Raw genomic sequence first — 16,152 nt, 5'->3', positions numbered from 1 at the left:
CTGCCAAGTTAGGCAACACATCAATACTAGGGCTGGGTACCGATACTGATTTCCAAAAATGAATGAATGAATCGTTGAATGAATGAACTATTCATTCCTTCATTTATTCATTAAAAAAAAGATCGATTTTTGGATTCATGAATCGATTTTGAATCATTTGATTCAGAATCGATTAATAGATTTTTTTTAACCCAGCCCTAGTGTAAAGTGTGTGTGTGTGTGTGTGTGTGTGTGTGTGTGTGTGTGTGTGTGTGTGTGTGTGTGTGTGTGTGTGTGTGTGTGTGTGTGTGACAGTAACCTGGGCAGAGATGCCGATGAGAAGCAGCCACTTCTGTTTGGCGTCAGTGCGGTAGTTGATGATTTGACAGCCTGCCAGACTGGAGTGCCGGTCAAAGACTTTGATTGGCTGGGAGTCCCCCTCCATGCTCCAATGGTAGACGGCGTTGTCGGTCACGAGTGCCACTGTGTTGAGGTTGATCCACTTCCAGAAGGTGACGTCGTCCGTCATGGTGTGGGCCTTCATCTTGCTCTTCATCTCGATGTTGAAGATCTGGAGGGTTTTGGCAGCTGTGGAGAGACAGTGGAGCACGCATGCGAGAACTCGTTATGGCAACATCATCACACACACACACACACACACACACACACACACACACACACACACACACACACACACACACACACACACACACACACACACACACACACACACACACACACACACACACACACACACACACACACACACACACACACACACACACACACACACACAGTGGTCGAAAAGAGGGGGAAAGTGGGAAAGTAGGCCAAATACCAAATTCCACTTGAATAAGGAGAGTCAAGTTTGAAATGTTGGTAGTCATGGCTCAGAGAGCATCAGGCAAGGACACCATGACTTACTGAACAGCCGTCATATAGGAGGTTTACAGAAGCAAAGAAAGGATAAGCAAATCATTACACAACCACTAGAGTCATACGTATGCATGTATCTGCATCCAGTAACATACAGAAGGGAGTAAGAGGACCTATACTGGGAGGACAGCAAGAGAAGAGATGGGCCTCTACTGCATAGAGTAGAAAAGTTTTTCCTATTGATTACTGTCAGTCATCTACGGTTACGTGTTATGTTATGTTATCATGTTAATGTATCAATGACTGAATGGGTTAGAAGAAAAGTTCACTCACCTGAGTTTTTTTTTGTTTTGTTTTATTAGTTTTAGCAAATTGCATGATTGAGTTGGTGAGCTAAAGCCTTATTAAGCAGCGGTGTGTGTTCCCTGCTTGTTACCCAGTGACAGCATGTGAAGGATTAAGAGAGCGAGGCATATCCCAAAATAACTGCTCAATCATTTTGCCATGTCATCACTCTGTCCACATCATCACGAAGACACGGGTTGCAGTGCTCCAATTAACACATCTGCAGCCAGATCACACGTGACGATAAAGGGAGAGAGGAAGTGAGTTTTGATTGGACCAAATCAGACAATTTGAGGTGCGTGAAAATCTGCACGCTGTGTTGGCTATTCTGTGCCCATCCTATAAGGTCACATGATAAGACCCATCACGTGATTAGACCGCGGGGAACCTGGGAGGGGGGGCAGAGGTGTCCGCCACTGACTGTGTGCAGATTAAGAAGAGGGAGAGGGCTACTAGGTACGAGCCCGGGTTTACCTGAACACAGCTTGACCACCAGGGATTGGGTCCTACGTTTTACTAGTTGATTTGCCTTAAGTTAGGGATTGTGGTTAGAAAACATACGTGACTCGGTTGATGAAACTGGTCAGGGAAAACGGAGGGTCACACAGTGAAGGAGCGCTCAGGAGACGGAACACTACCATGGGAACGTCTGGAAATCTGTCTGTCTGGAAATCTGTCTGTCTGGAAATCCCAGGAATTACATTTCAAACCGGAAGTTTACTAAAGCGGTTTGGACCTGCAAATCATATTAGGATGGGTAGTAGGGGTGCAGGGATGCACCCGCACCCAGGAAGGAAACCTGGAAATTGGATCTGCTGTTCTAAACCAATCAAACAGCCTTTTACTTTAACTACCAATGAATTCATAATCTGATTCCCAGTCTCTGGCAGGCCAGTTGGGAAGTCGAGGAGCATGATTCATAATCCCTCCGCTCTGGCAGTGACAGCTGTCTGTGGCTCGCGGTGACATCTCTAGACTCTGGACTTGGAGAGGAGGACGTCCCACCGGACCCACACGTGTGATCAAATCAATACCAGTACAGCTCTCCAGCCTTCCCATCCCCGGCACCGTTTACAACTCAGCTGTCCACTCCGCTGTCGCTAACGGACAGGTAACCATGATCCGCTGCTATGCTAGCAAGCTAGCCATAACGGAACAGGCCGTCATATCGATGACTTCTGGAGTTGCTATTTCTGGCGACTACAGAAAGCCTCAGCTGATCATCATAAAACAATAAAAAAAGATTAAAAAAAAATTAAACACTTAGTAGTTCACCCCAATTTGAAATCGGTATAGGCAGCTGCATGTGTGCACACAGAGGAATTGGAGGAGGGAATCCTAATGGCAAGCAACGCAAATATTTATGAGCGAAATTAAACTGAAATCATAATTTACCCGTGATATTTATCCCCCAAAAACAGGTACTAAATCACTTGAACATCTAAGAAACAAAAATGGATGTAATGCCAACATTCAAGCTATAAGGCTGTGAAAGCTAAATCCTGTTTCGGTAGGTGTGATTGACTGAAACGTGCTAGATGTATGAACAGAATGTGATTGTGTGTGTGAAACAGAGACCACTTGGCCTGAAAAATACACACTGCCCTGCAAAGACATTGGATTTAGTACAATGGAAATCAGTCCTGTACTAGTTTATGAATTGGAAATGACAGTGCTGTCTTGAGTAGTATGCCAGGAAACTCTAGGTGTGTGTTCTAAAGAGGCTAGTGTACTGTATGCATGCTTATGGTCATTTCATAAGACTGGATTATTGCACTTTGAATATAGATTTGAAAACAGGATTTGAACTTCCACAACTGAGTGTACTGAAATTTTAACTCACCGTCTGCATACACACAAGAAAGCGGTAAAGAAACAAAAAAAGAACGTACAGAACAGAGAAACAAAAACAAAACAAAACAGACAAAGCAATTATGGCTGCTGGACAAAAATATTAAAATTACACTACAGCTGGTCATAGGCTAAGACAAGTATGCATTAGCCAATCAAAACTATTTTACAAAAAAAAAAAAAATAGAAGTAGCTGTACATATATGGACGTAAAAATGCATTTCAACACATAATGGACAATGTTGTTACATTAAACACGCATGTAAAAACTGAACCGTGAAGACCCCAAAAGGGGTTAACTAAGTTCAAATAAAACATTGACATGATTGCCATTTCTGTCTGTGTGACAGTCCCTAAACTGTAGGTGTGCGTGTTGCTTCGCGATGGCGCCGTACCTTTCAGAGCGATGACCTTGCTGGCGGGGTTCATGATGGCGCTGTCGGCGGAGATGGGCCGGCGGATGGGGGTGTTGGGGTCGGCCATGTCGATGATCACCACCTGGGCCTGCTCGCCCACCTTCTCCCGGATACAGATGAACTTATCCGACTCCATCGTCAGGGTGCTGAACCCGATGTTGGCCGGGTTGATCCCCAAGTTCTGGAGCTAAACACAAGGGTGGGGAACAAGGGGAGGACATGAGCTCAGGGCTACTGGCGGTACGAGAAAATGACGCAGCTGCGACACTTGTGTTCGATGCTGTGAGGGCTAAAATGAGCCAGCCGCTAATAAGGTTGTGCACTCCATGCCAGTGTGGCAAGATGGCGCCGAGACATCGACAAAATTATTTGACTCGACTGCCGGTTGGTGCAAATATCAACAGAGAAATCGGAGTAACTCCTCTGTCAGTCAGGGGAAAAGTTTTTTTTTTTTAACTCTGGGTTCTTCAGAGGAAGCAGCGCAAACGCTCCTTCTGTACGGACGGCAGCGGTCAGCGCAGTGAGCCTGGCGGAGGAGAGGGTGCAGGAGTGTCCATCCATCACGATGAGCGGACCGGGCTGAGCAACAACTGTCAGCTCAGCCACTCTCTCCTCCAGGGGTCGGTCCGGCAGCAGGAAAGTGCTACTGGTGATTAGGGTTGCAAATTTCAAGGAATTTCATTAATCGCTTTACTGTTAACCTTAACAAACGATAGTCGATTAATTGATAAGAACGTCCCGCGCCGGACTGCGCTTTGCTCGCTTCATTTTTTTTGTCTTCGATGTCATTGAAATTTCCCGGCATCCCAATTAGCCTTCACTACATGGCGGGGCACCCTTATGTGCAGTCAGACCTTAAATCATGATCACATTTCACGCAACTCCCGTTGATAACGTTCGTTCCCCCCAAAAAAAGTTCTGTTCCATTAACAAGCAATTAATCAAGTAACCAAATCTTACTCGAGTAAATTCTTATCGGCAAATAATGGATAGTGGATTAACATCCGTGCTGGTGATGTCGCTGGTGATGTCGCGAGCTGAGCAGCACCACACAGGGAGGAGGAGCACCCAGACGCCCTCGGGGATGGAACCTCAGCCCAGCTTCACATCGGCAGCACTGACAATTGAGAACTCAAGTCGCAGACTCGCCCTGTGAGTCCTTGGAGACAGCTCGGTGGTCGGGAACGTTTCCTGGCCTGCGGCTGAACTCGCAGCGGCTCGGAGCAGCAGCAGCAACAACAACAACAACAACACGCCGCAGTCCATCCGGTCAGTGGCTGTCCGTGTGAGGGGCACACGAGGGGCTATTAACCTGGGTGACAGCAAAGGCATGTGGGACAGCGGCTTGGCACAGTCACCCCGGCTGCCTCCGAGGCACCGCTCTTACCACCTGCCACCCTCTCTGCCAACCAAGGCCCAGGGCTGGCACTGCTTGCAGGGACCAACCACACACACACACACACGCGCGCGCACACATACACAGGCACACAAACGCCCTGACGCCCTAACCGCAGGCACACAAACGCCCTGACGCCCTAACCGCAGGCACACAAACGCCCTGACGCCCTAACCGCAGTCACTAGGCCTGACTGAGCCAGGGACAGGGTGACATTAGGTGACATGAACATCCGAGCCAGCTTATGTGCCTGCCAGGTGGGATTCTCTGAACTTATCATAACCCATTTTATTTGTTAGCTGCGGAGGGAATGCAGCCAAGAGGATGCAAGACAACCTGTCTAGCCTGATATCAAGACAGAATCGAGAACTCGTTTCACTCCGTTGAGATCTGCAGTCTGACGTTGCTTCCACTCCCGCCGACTTCCGCGGGGGAGGGAGATTCGATTTTCCCTAAACAATCACTAGAGACCAAAGTATCTGCCTGGATCCGAGTCGAAACGAGAATGCAAAAAACGCTTGACAATAGCAACAACGGCGTTAACATTAGTCCCGCTCGCTGCTTTGGGAGACGCCATTAGCCTAGTATTTCACCAGCAGCCTGTATTTCACCTCATCAACTACGGGAGCCAATCAGGGCCTATGCTCCGAAGGGAGACAGAACAGCAGTTTGAACGCAGTCCCTGACTGGCTCCAATTTCTGGGAATGGTTCTAGATAGGGGGGAAGGCCAGCCTGAGAAACAGAATGTGAGCTCACGAGATCAGGACGGTCTCACAAAGCTAATCCTCCAGGTCTACGGAGTGTGACCGGGGGTCAGAGGGGGCACTTATGTAATGTCAGCCACCCCAGGGCTGCCGGCTCAAGCCTCTGATCCGCAGTCGTGCATGCGGGCCGGCGTGTGGGGGTGTTAGGGTCGGCCATGTCGACGATCACCGCCTGGTCCTGCTCGGAAAAAAACACACTCACGCTATCATTTGACGGTTTGGCACAATCTTTTTTAAACAGATATCTAGTTCACCACTGAAACAAGTTCCTTCACATGAGCGCTATATTGTATTATATACTGTAGGCCTCTAGAATAGACGTTTAAAACAAAAAAGGAGTCTTTTCTACTTGGTTGGCAGATTTGAATCAAGCCACGGGTCTATGACATGAGGAAGGAGCAGAGCACAGCACCAACATGGCTGCTTTTCTCCCAGTCTGAACGTCTACTCCACTATCAATGACGCGGCCATGGCCAACTGCTAATCAGCCAAAGCACAGCTCCAGGGAGGGCTCAACCAAACCAGGAGCACATTTGATCAATGAGAGGACAGGACCCCTCGACCACCACACCCACATTCTTTCAGTCGTGTGTAAGCGAGGCTTCCTTTCGCTGAAATATTCTTCTGGGCAAAAAAACATTTGCGCAATATCTTGTTTATCTTCCCTTTCAGCTGAAGCATACAATTATTTCTCAATCTAGTGTGCAATGGACGTAGTAATAAAGGAGTGTGTATAACTGTCACTTGTCACTGACAGGCTTGCGGGAACACCTGGCCTTGCTGCCATTGGCTGTTACAGCAAAGTCAGTGGAGGCAGTGTGCATTTCCTCAACATCTGGCCTAAATTGTGAGAGTTTAGAAGCTTAGAAACCAATATGATTCATCCCTTAGTAAACCATTTCCCTAATGATAACCTTGGCCATGTATATCTAAACCCAGAATGCATGTATATCTAAACCCAGAATGCATACTGCAACTGCTCACGGGCAATTCGTATTCTTAGCGGCACATATTTTGTACTAGAATATAATTGTAACTTCTTAAGTTATTGACAAAGATGATGAGAAATCAAAACTAATCAAATCTAATTCTAATCTAATTCCACACACCAGGAGAAAAAGGGTATGCCCACACTAGTGTGCATTACACTAAGAAATAGCCAGCTCATAATTCCCAGCAATGGGGCTGATGATCTTGTGGTGTCTCTCTGAATCAATGCCAGGGACCGATCCCCCCCCCCCCCTCATAGACAGACTATGGGCTGGAGTGATCCTCGTTGCACACAATGCTCTGGCCTGATTTATATGCTCTCCCTCCCCCATCTGCCGGCTCTGTTCTGGGGGCTGGAGGAAAGCCTTTCATTCAACATGAAAAACACTAACTCATAAAACAGGAAAGACTCGGCCCACTGCGCAGTTCTCTCGACCGCCAAATGCATATGTTTCACCGAACGGGCAAAACGATTCTCTTCGGATGAGACAGATGTTGCGCAGCGCTGGGGGAACTGTCTGTCTACCCTAACTTCCAACGTGAGGCCAACATGGCGGTAAGCTTGCGCTAACGTAGCCGTGACATACCGGGGCCAGGAATCTGGGTGAGACCAGGTCAGACCCAGAGCCAGGCAGCAGCTACACCATCCTGGAAACTCCCTGCAGCGGCCATGAGGCGGAGCGACCGGTCTGGTATTGCGGTGCTCGCTGGCAGAGAGGCCAGACTGGCACATTGGCTCACAGCCTTTTTTTCAGGGGCTGTTTGCCGAATCGCTGCGTCAAATGATGAGTAAGCCAGCACAGGGGAGAGTGGGCGGGAGAAAGAGAGCTTGACAAGAGGCGACCTGGGAGTGACGGAGAGAGAGAGAGAGGCCAGAGCGAGCGTCATGGCTGCCGCAGCGTGACGCCCTCGCTGCCAGCCAGGGTCGTCCGCGACGTTCACTCTGCCATGGCGACACAATGAGAGAGAGGGCGACAGAACGGGGGAGAGGAGAGAGAGAGGGGATGAGGGAGAGAGAGAGGGGATGAGAGAGGGGATGAGGGAGAGAGAGAGGGGATGAGAGTGGATGAGGGAGAGAGAGGGGATGAGGGAGAGAGGGAGGATGAGAGAGGATGAGGAGAGGGGATGAGGGAGAGAGAGGGAATGAGGGAGAGAGAGAGGATGAGGGGAAGAGAGAATGAGGGAGAGAGAGGTTGAGGGAAAGAAAGAGAGGATGATGAGAGAGAGGATGAGGGAGAGAGAGGATGAGGAGGGGAGATGAGGGAGAGAGAGGGGATGAGGAGAGAGAGGATGTGGTAGAGAGAGAGGATGAGGAGAGAGAGGGGGTGAGGGAGAGAAAGAGGATGAGGTAAAGAGAGAGGATGAGGAGAGAGAGAGGATGAGGGAGAGAAAGAGAGGATGAGGAAAGAGAGAGGATGAGGGAGAGAAAGAGAGAGGATGAGGGAGATATAGAGGATGAGGAAAGAGAGAGGATGAGGGAGAGGATGAGGGAGAGAGAGAGAGAGAGAAGGAGGAAAGAGAAAGGATGAGGGAGAGAAAGAGAGAGGATGAGAGAGAGAGAGAGGATGAGGAGAGAGGATGAGGGAGAGAGAGAGAGAGATAGAGAAGGAAGAACTCGGCGAGAACAGCAGTGCGGAGTAGAGGGGAGAGGAGGGGGCGAGAGGAGCCGAGTGGGAGGAGCCGAGAGACTGGATCACGACTTTCCCTCCCCGTGACGAGCAGACGAGGCCAGGGAGTGAGTCACAACGACCGGAACCTCACGCTCTCCCGGCAGTCATCACCACCCAGCTGCCTTCACACACATCACCTAGTCCCGTCTGCTGCTCCGTCACTGTCACCGAGAAGGAATCCTCGGCTGGGACCTTCGATGACGCGACACCACAGCAGGGCTGTGTTCCACATACCTTCCCCTCTCTTACACCAGACACCCCTTACAGGAGATCTAGACCGACGGAGAGACGCGCTCGCGTAACGTGTTGCCCTGGGACTGGGATGAGCTCAGCTCTCTGCTACAGATGTGGGCTGGGCCTACTACTTAAGGCCTAGTGCTACTACTACAGGCGTACTACTAACACAGGCCTCCTACTACTACCACTACTACGACTACTACTTCTGACCTACTGCTACTACTACAGACCTCCTACTCCTACAGGTCTACTGCTACAGACCTACTGCTACTACTACTACAGGCCTACTACTACTACAGGCCTACTACTACTACTACTACTACTACTACTACTACTACTACTACTACAGGCCTACGACTACTACTACTACTACTACTACTACTACTACAGGACTACTACAGGCCTACTATTACTACAGACCTACTGCTACTACTACAGGCCTACTGCTGCTACTACTACTACTACAGGCCTACTACTACTACAGGCCTACTCCTACTACTGGCCTACTACTACTACTACTACTACTACTACAGGCCTACTCCTACTACTACTACTACTACTACTACTACAGGCCTACTCCTACTACTACTACTACAGGCCTACTCCTACTACTACTACTACTACTACTACTACTACAGGCCTACTACTACTACTACTACAGGCCTACTACTACTACTACTACAGGACTACTACAGGCCTACTATTACTACAGACCTACTGCTACTACTACAGGCCTACTACTGCTACTACTACTACTGCTACTACTACTACAGGTCTACTACTACTACAGGCCTACTACTACTACTACTACTACTACTACTGCTACTACTACAGGACTCCTACTCCTACTACTGGCCTACTACTACTACTACTACTACTACTACTACTACTACTACTACTACTACAGGCCTACTCCTACTACAGGCCTACTCCTACTACTACTACTACAGGCCTACTCCTACTACTACTACTCCTACTACTACTACAGGCCTACTCCTACTACTACTACTACAGGCCTACTCCTACTACTCCTACTACTACAGGCCTACTACTACTACTACTACTACTACTACAGGCCTACTACTACTACAGGTCTACTATTACTACAGGCCTTCTACTACTACTACAGGCCTACTACTACTACTACTACAGGCCTACTACTACTACTACTACAGGCCTACTACTACTACTACTACAGGTCTACTATTACTACAGGCCTTCTACTACTACTACAGGCCTACTCCTACTACAGGCCTACTCACTGGATCAGTAGGAGAGCTGCAGCTTCATTGGCAGTGCAGTAGACCACCGTGGCTTAACATCAGCGCCACATGCCAATACATTTAACGTCATTTGTGGCTCCCAAACATGAATGCAAATCCTCTGCATGCTATCCTGCTTTCAAGTTCAAGATTCAAGAGTCGGTATGGAGTAAGGCTGACCTTTATTTCCTAAGCAGCACGGCAGGACGCACAGACAGCTCTACTCCAGCTGCCGCCCCCCCTAGCCAAGGAACCGGTGACCCTCAAACATGAGGAAATCATCCCATTCAGAGCGCTAGGCCCCAGGGCCGATACTGAGCTTCCAAGTTCAACTTGCAGCCGCACTGTGGTCGGGGTGGCTTGGCTTATGTTCCTACTAGACCGGGAACAGACGGCATTATTCCTGCTTTCTCACAGCCCCTTGGGGCCCCATCTGACGATTGAAAGGACCGGTTCGGAATTTATCATGTAAAAAGGTTATTTACGATCATATACACAACGGCTGATATCAACGTTTTGTCAAACGGCGAACCCTCGAGTTAAAGCCCATCGCCGCTAACACACTCAATGGATACTTAATGGCGATTCTTCTGTCAGAACATCAACAGACACCAGTGACCACTCAATGAGTTTTCTGTCTTTGAAAACTTGAGTTTATGGTGTTTTTGAGGGATTTTGTCTATGCACCCATGGACCCATTGAGTGCGTTAGCGGTGACGGGCTATATCTCGAGAGTGCACCGCTCGACGAAACTTTGATGTCGGCCGTCGTATATATGATCGTAAATAACCTTATAACATTGCTTATAATGCTTATTTCCGAACCTGTCCTTTAACTCGTGTGCTCTTCCTTGGAGGGAACAGGGCACCTGGCTCAGCACAAAGCCCCCCTCCCGTGTCCTGCACTCGGGGCACAGTTCAAGGAAGGGCAGGCAAGGATGTGCTGAGGCTTGCAGGGCTTCGCTAACAGGCCGCGCTAACAGGAAGCCCTGAGCCATTGTCTCCGGGGCTGAAACAACAGGCTGGCTCTGTGGCCAGAGCGGCCATGTGACGTGTGACCAGTCCAGGGGTGAGGAGGAAGAGTGCTGTTCTGATGGACGTAGAGGAGGGAAAAGGGGATGGGGGGAGGAATGCACACGTTTGTAAATCTCCATCCAGGCCGTTTCTGCTGAGGGCCGGTTTCCTGGCGCTGGCTTTCCTTGGTCCGTTTTAAATGCAAAGGCCTGCTACTTTATTGTAGCTTCGTGTGGGTGGCGCCGAGGAATGTCAAGTGTTCAGCAAATCCACATCCTCACGAGCTTGTCACGAGTTATCAGCAGGTTACCAGGTGAGAGTTCAAAGTTCACTTTGCAAGCACTCTTTTAAGGTTACATTTAAAAAGCGGGTTGCAATAAACCTTGCGCGAAGGGTTTTAACACCTTTAGCAGTTGGTTAATTGGAGAGGTGTCCTTCCTTGAATTACATCCCGAGGGATATTGCTACCAACACTTCAAAGCAGTGACCAGAAGAGCACCGCAATGTAAACGCTCCAATATAACACTCCATATAAGATATATAGGAGATATAACATTTGATCTGATTATGCAATTGTTCAAGCTGCATGGAATGGATACAGTCGAATTAGAATAACAACAAAACAGATGTTCAAGAAAGCTGCTCCCAAGATATTGATTCATCCAGTCACAGAAACATTTGAAATCTAAGAAATCGAATTACTAAGAGAGTCAACTAATCTGGTATCTCTTCAATTGAAAGGAGTACAGTAGGTTATCAAGATTGAGGCTCTTCTCTTAAGGAAACAAACAATATATTTCATGGGTAGGATTACTGACATATAATTGTCAATACTTGGCAGCAGTAGAGAAACGTCACTCTACACACCCTGCTCTGTTACAAAATACTATTTGCAAGGGAAGCCTTTGTCAACACAGGCCAGGCACAATGTCGTCACTCAATGAATAGGATCCAACACCCATTATACTCAAAACACTAGCTCCCACTCCCAAGAGAGAGAGAGAGAGAGAGAGAGAGAGAGAGAGAGAGAGAGAGAGAGAGAGAGAGAGAGAGAGAGCGTAATTTAGAAAGATAGTAATTTAGAAAGAGAGAGAGGGAGGGAGGGACAGAGAGAAGAACTAGTACCTCTGTAGCTACAAGAGCAGAGCCATGTAAGTTCTAGGCCTATAACAAGGCTCAGTATCATACCACAGTATAAATGGTTGACCTATAAAAATGCAGGCTATGCAAACGGCCCAGATGACTGAGGACACATGCAAAGGGATAGCAAATAAAAAGGAGGGAGGTTTTTATATACAAGCCGAGCAGCAGACAAACAGTACCCTGGTAGACAGTGGGTTGAGTTGTTGATGGGTTCAATGAGGGTGAACTCATGTGTGCCAAAGCAGACCATGCAGGCTCTGTTGTTGCTGTAGGTTGAGGAGCCAGAAGAACCTAAGAAGTGTACTCCCTTGTACAGTGGAACCTGAACCTGAACAAACGGGCTCGCCTATATCTGGACCACATGCAGCAGCAGCGCAATTACACACAACACGCTGAGGGTGAAACCGCCCGTCGCCTTCCCACTGGAACACATGTGACGTCACAGCAGCACACCGACGCCTGACGCAGTGAGAGTGACTCACTCGTCAGGTGACCCGGCGTTGGCTGGTGAGGAAGCGAATTTCCCTTCCTGCCGGTTCCTGGGAGCTGCTCCAGCGAGATGCCCTGCCGCCTCACCTCACACACCTGACACAGCGGAAGGATTTACGAGGGACGTCGACACCCTGACAGATATCCGCACTGCAGGCCTCTGTCATGTCAACGTGTGTCATGTGACCTGTACTCGTGGGCAGGAAAAGCAGCCTCTTCCTTTCCAGCCAGCCCCCAGTTCACCAGAGCCATCTCAAGGGCAATCAGCGTGGCCAATATTCTGCAGGATCTGCACAGCTGCGTACGCTGTGAAACACGCATGGAGGTCATTGTATTGGTGATAGTTGCAGGCAATCCCTTGGGTCTATGAGTGACACAAAATGACCTTGACGTGCCAAATGACACAGAAATCAGAATATGCACACTTCAGTTATGACCTCCCCAGTCCTTATCGTAGAGACCTTGTGCGTCACAGCAGTTGAATAAGCCAACAGAAAACAAAATGAAAATAAATACAGTTAGCGACTTACCCAATGCATCCCCCAACAGTTTATAGTGCCTGAATGTTAAGATCACCAGCTATAATGGCCAACACTACCTCAATCAACCCTACAATCATCAGTTGTGGCCATTGCAAATGATGTCTATAATTAAGAAAGCTGCTGAACTTGTCTCACTTGATGCACAAGAGGTAGGCTAGTGGTTCTATTGAATAACACACATCTCTGCAGATGTAAATTACAGTGCCAGTTCAATCTTAATTCACAGGATAACCAGTACAGTATCTAACAGCTCTGCCATGCTCCATCTCCAAACTCCCATTCCTGCAATTAAGGATTTCACAAAGGCCCTTCTACAAATACATTATAATTCCACAGTCAAAATGTCTTAGATAATCATATGTAGTGCTACTGGAAGCAGCACAACACACACACACACTGACAGTCATCCAAAGACGTTGGGCGATGGGCACACTGCGATGGAAAGGAGAACTACAGTAGAACTAGGCTGATTGCTGAAAGTAATATGTTAAACAGCTACATTATTGCTAGGCTTTATATGGCAGCAGATATGGGAGGCACACACGGGCCAACTTGACAGCATGACTTGGAATCTGTCAAGCAAGCTGTGAGTGAGTGACAAAGAAATTCAGCCCTGTTCCTTACAAATTGTGTTTTGTACAGAACCCTGGTTAAGAAAACAAACAAAAACAACAAATGCTTCATTAAGTTTGGAAACAAACAAAGTCCAACAAACGGATGATTTTCCTGAGCCTGAGATGTAGATCTAGGTATGATCGCATGTCTCATTCTGAGACTTCACAAGAAACATCAGAGAAGCTGTTTTATTCACAAGTTCAAAGAGATCTTGCAAGCCAGTAGTCCTGACAATCCATGCACTTGGAGGAGCCTAAATGGTATTCCACTTCCTCAATCTGATCTGTGCGTTAAATCGAGGTAAGGCCTTTCAATTCCACAAAATAACAGGGGGCCTGATTGAGCTAAATCAAACATTTTACTGACAACCAATATCCTTCTCATTAGGGCGTCACTAGCGATACAGTACGTAGCACTAGTACTCTGGAGAGGTGGTGATGAGACCTAGATGAGCCAATCCGACCAATTGTTTGCCTTTTCATAACCACAAAACAGTAATTATAACCATATCCAAGCCCTGTTAATTTATACAAGACAGTAATTAGCCATCTTAGATCAGAGAGGTCTGTCTACAGTAAAGATAGTGTGAAGGTGTTCCATTTGCACCTGCTGCTGATGTCATGCTCTCTCTCTTTCTACATTAGACTCTACATCTCCTTCAACAAAGTGAGCCCAGGCAGCATACCATAACATAACGTACAAACATTTGTCTTTGCATTGCAATATAGCTAGCTACCGGGTTTAGTTCAAATCACACTTCCGAACTTCCTTCACTGCATACCTAGAAGAAATTGAAGAATCAGTGTATTTAGCTACGTTAGTTAGCTGGTCGGCATACGTTCAGTATTTAGTTAAATAGCCCACACTACATCTCATTAATCTAACAGTGGCAGCTAGCTAGCGAGTTAACGTTAACTGAACTACTCTATAGTATTTCATTAGGAAACTAGCTACCTTATGCTACTGTTACCTTAGCCAGCTAATGTTAGCCATCTTAGCCGGCCAGCCTTTTGCTAGCTATGGCTTGGCAGCTAGACAAGGCTAGCAAGCTGTCTAACGTTAGCTAGCTGGTAGCTCGTTACCTTCATGGTTATGAACGGGGGACTCTAATGAGGTCAAAACAGCCTAACCCTGCGGATTGTTCTCCGTGATCTTTTCTCTCTGACTCAGTTTCTGTGACATCGCTCTAAGATGGTTAACAAGCTGACAGGCAAGCATGCTAATGTAGGACACAGAGACAGAGGCGATCGATGTGTCACATATTAGCTAGCTGCCTTGCTAGCTAACGTTAGCTAGGCTAGTAGGCTAGCATTCTGTTGTGGTTCTTTTCCTTCAATATACGTGTGATGTTTTATTCTAAATGGTCGCATTCCAGTTCAACAAACACATATTTTCAGACAAATCCAACAAGAGCAACTTGAGGCAATAACATAGCTTCCATTCATTCACTATCTCTACCTGCAGGTGCTCCTGAAAGCGGATAGGCAGGATCTGAGCCATGGCGGTTCCTCTGCTCGCCTCCTATTTCTCCTCCTACTAGCAAACTACGGCTTCTTCTCTCAGATCCTAGCCCGATAGCCAGGGGACGGCTAGTTTGAAGTCCAAGGATAGTCTCTACGTTGTGTATAAAAAATATGTTGTCAGTTTGATGGTGATTTTATTCGTCCTTTTGCTGTTTACTTGCGCGCTTCCCCTGATGACAGACTACCGCTGCACTGACTCCTGGACCTGCAATGGCGATGAAGGCTGCTCAGCAGAGAAACAATCCGGAAATGGGTGTGCAACTCAGTGGGGCGGACGAATACAGATTCGTGTTTATAAAAATTAAAATCCATTCAAATAAGCTGGTTGTCACGTGTATAAGATACCTGCATTTCACATATATTTATATTAATTCAAACTAGGGAGAATTTACTGGCACCATGCAGTGTGGGGCATAAGGTATCCGTGGTACTATTTCTTTGCGATTCGCCCTTTGATTTTTGCCACATCATTCGTCCTCGTGAATTAACGTCAGTTCCTATTTGCTGTAGCCTACGCTCTTGTTCCGCACCGGCACAGGGGTGTAGTCAATTGTTTGTAAGCCTAGTTTTACCCGAGTTCAAAATGACATCAATGGGAGGCTAACATATCGTCCACGTTCATAATATTGGAGGCTGGAAAAAAGCATTTTAAATCAGAGTGTTTGGGTTTATGGGAGAAAGTTGTTAAATCAACCTGTCCTTAGCTCTGTATAATGCATCGTCAACATCTATTCAGTCTGTGGAATTAATCATCCATCTCAAATAGTCTAAACTGTTTTTCATTGGCTTAGACAGCAGTTATGCATATGTCTCAGCATTGGAAGCTACGCATTAATTCCTATAGGTAGATAAATACTTTAATAATCCCCGTGGGGAGGGAAATTGGGTGCTTCGGTGGAAAGGTACAGCAGCAGTGGGGGAAAATGTACAGTAGAATAAAGAATATACATAGAGAATAATATACATAGCAGATTAAATTAAATCACAAGAAATACATACAGTATGCATAAATACAGAATATATACATACAGTCTGTATGC

The 16,152-nt window shown here is 47.2% G+C and overlaps 1 protein-coding gene across 2 annotated transcripts in view; it reads right to left on the bottom strand.

Annotated features, from left to right (window-relative positions):
- Positions 1-15,308, bottom strand: part of cltca (clathrin, heavy chain a (Hc)) — a 39,191-nt gene extending 23,883 nt beyond the window's left edge. For both annotated transcript variants that reach the window (XM_084449943.1, XM_084449944.1), the window contains exons 1-3: positions 15,048-15,308; positions 3,447-3,654; positions 299-567 (exon numbers count right to left, since the gene is read on the bottom strand). In XM_084449943.1, coding sequence (XP_084306069.1) covers positions 299-567; positions 3,447-3,654; positions 15,048-15,089 — 519 coding nt within the window. In that variant the 5' untranslated portion in view covers positions 15,090-15,308. The remainder of the gene's footprint in view (positions 1-298; positions 568-3,446; positions 3,655-15,047) is intronic.
- Between the last annotated feature and the right edge of the window lie 844 nt (positions 15,309-16,152).

The sequence above is a fragment of the Borostomias antarcticus genome, assembly GCF_949987555.1.
Source record: "Borostomias antarcticus genome assembly, chromosome: 15".
Lineage (NCBI taxonomy): Eukaryota > Metazoa > Chordata > Actinopteri > Stomiiformes > Stomiidae > Borostomias > Borostomias antarcticus.
This window is presented reverse-complemented; position numbering and strand designations above follow the sequence as displayed.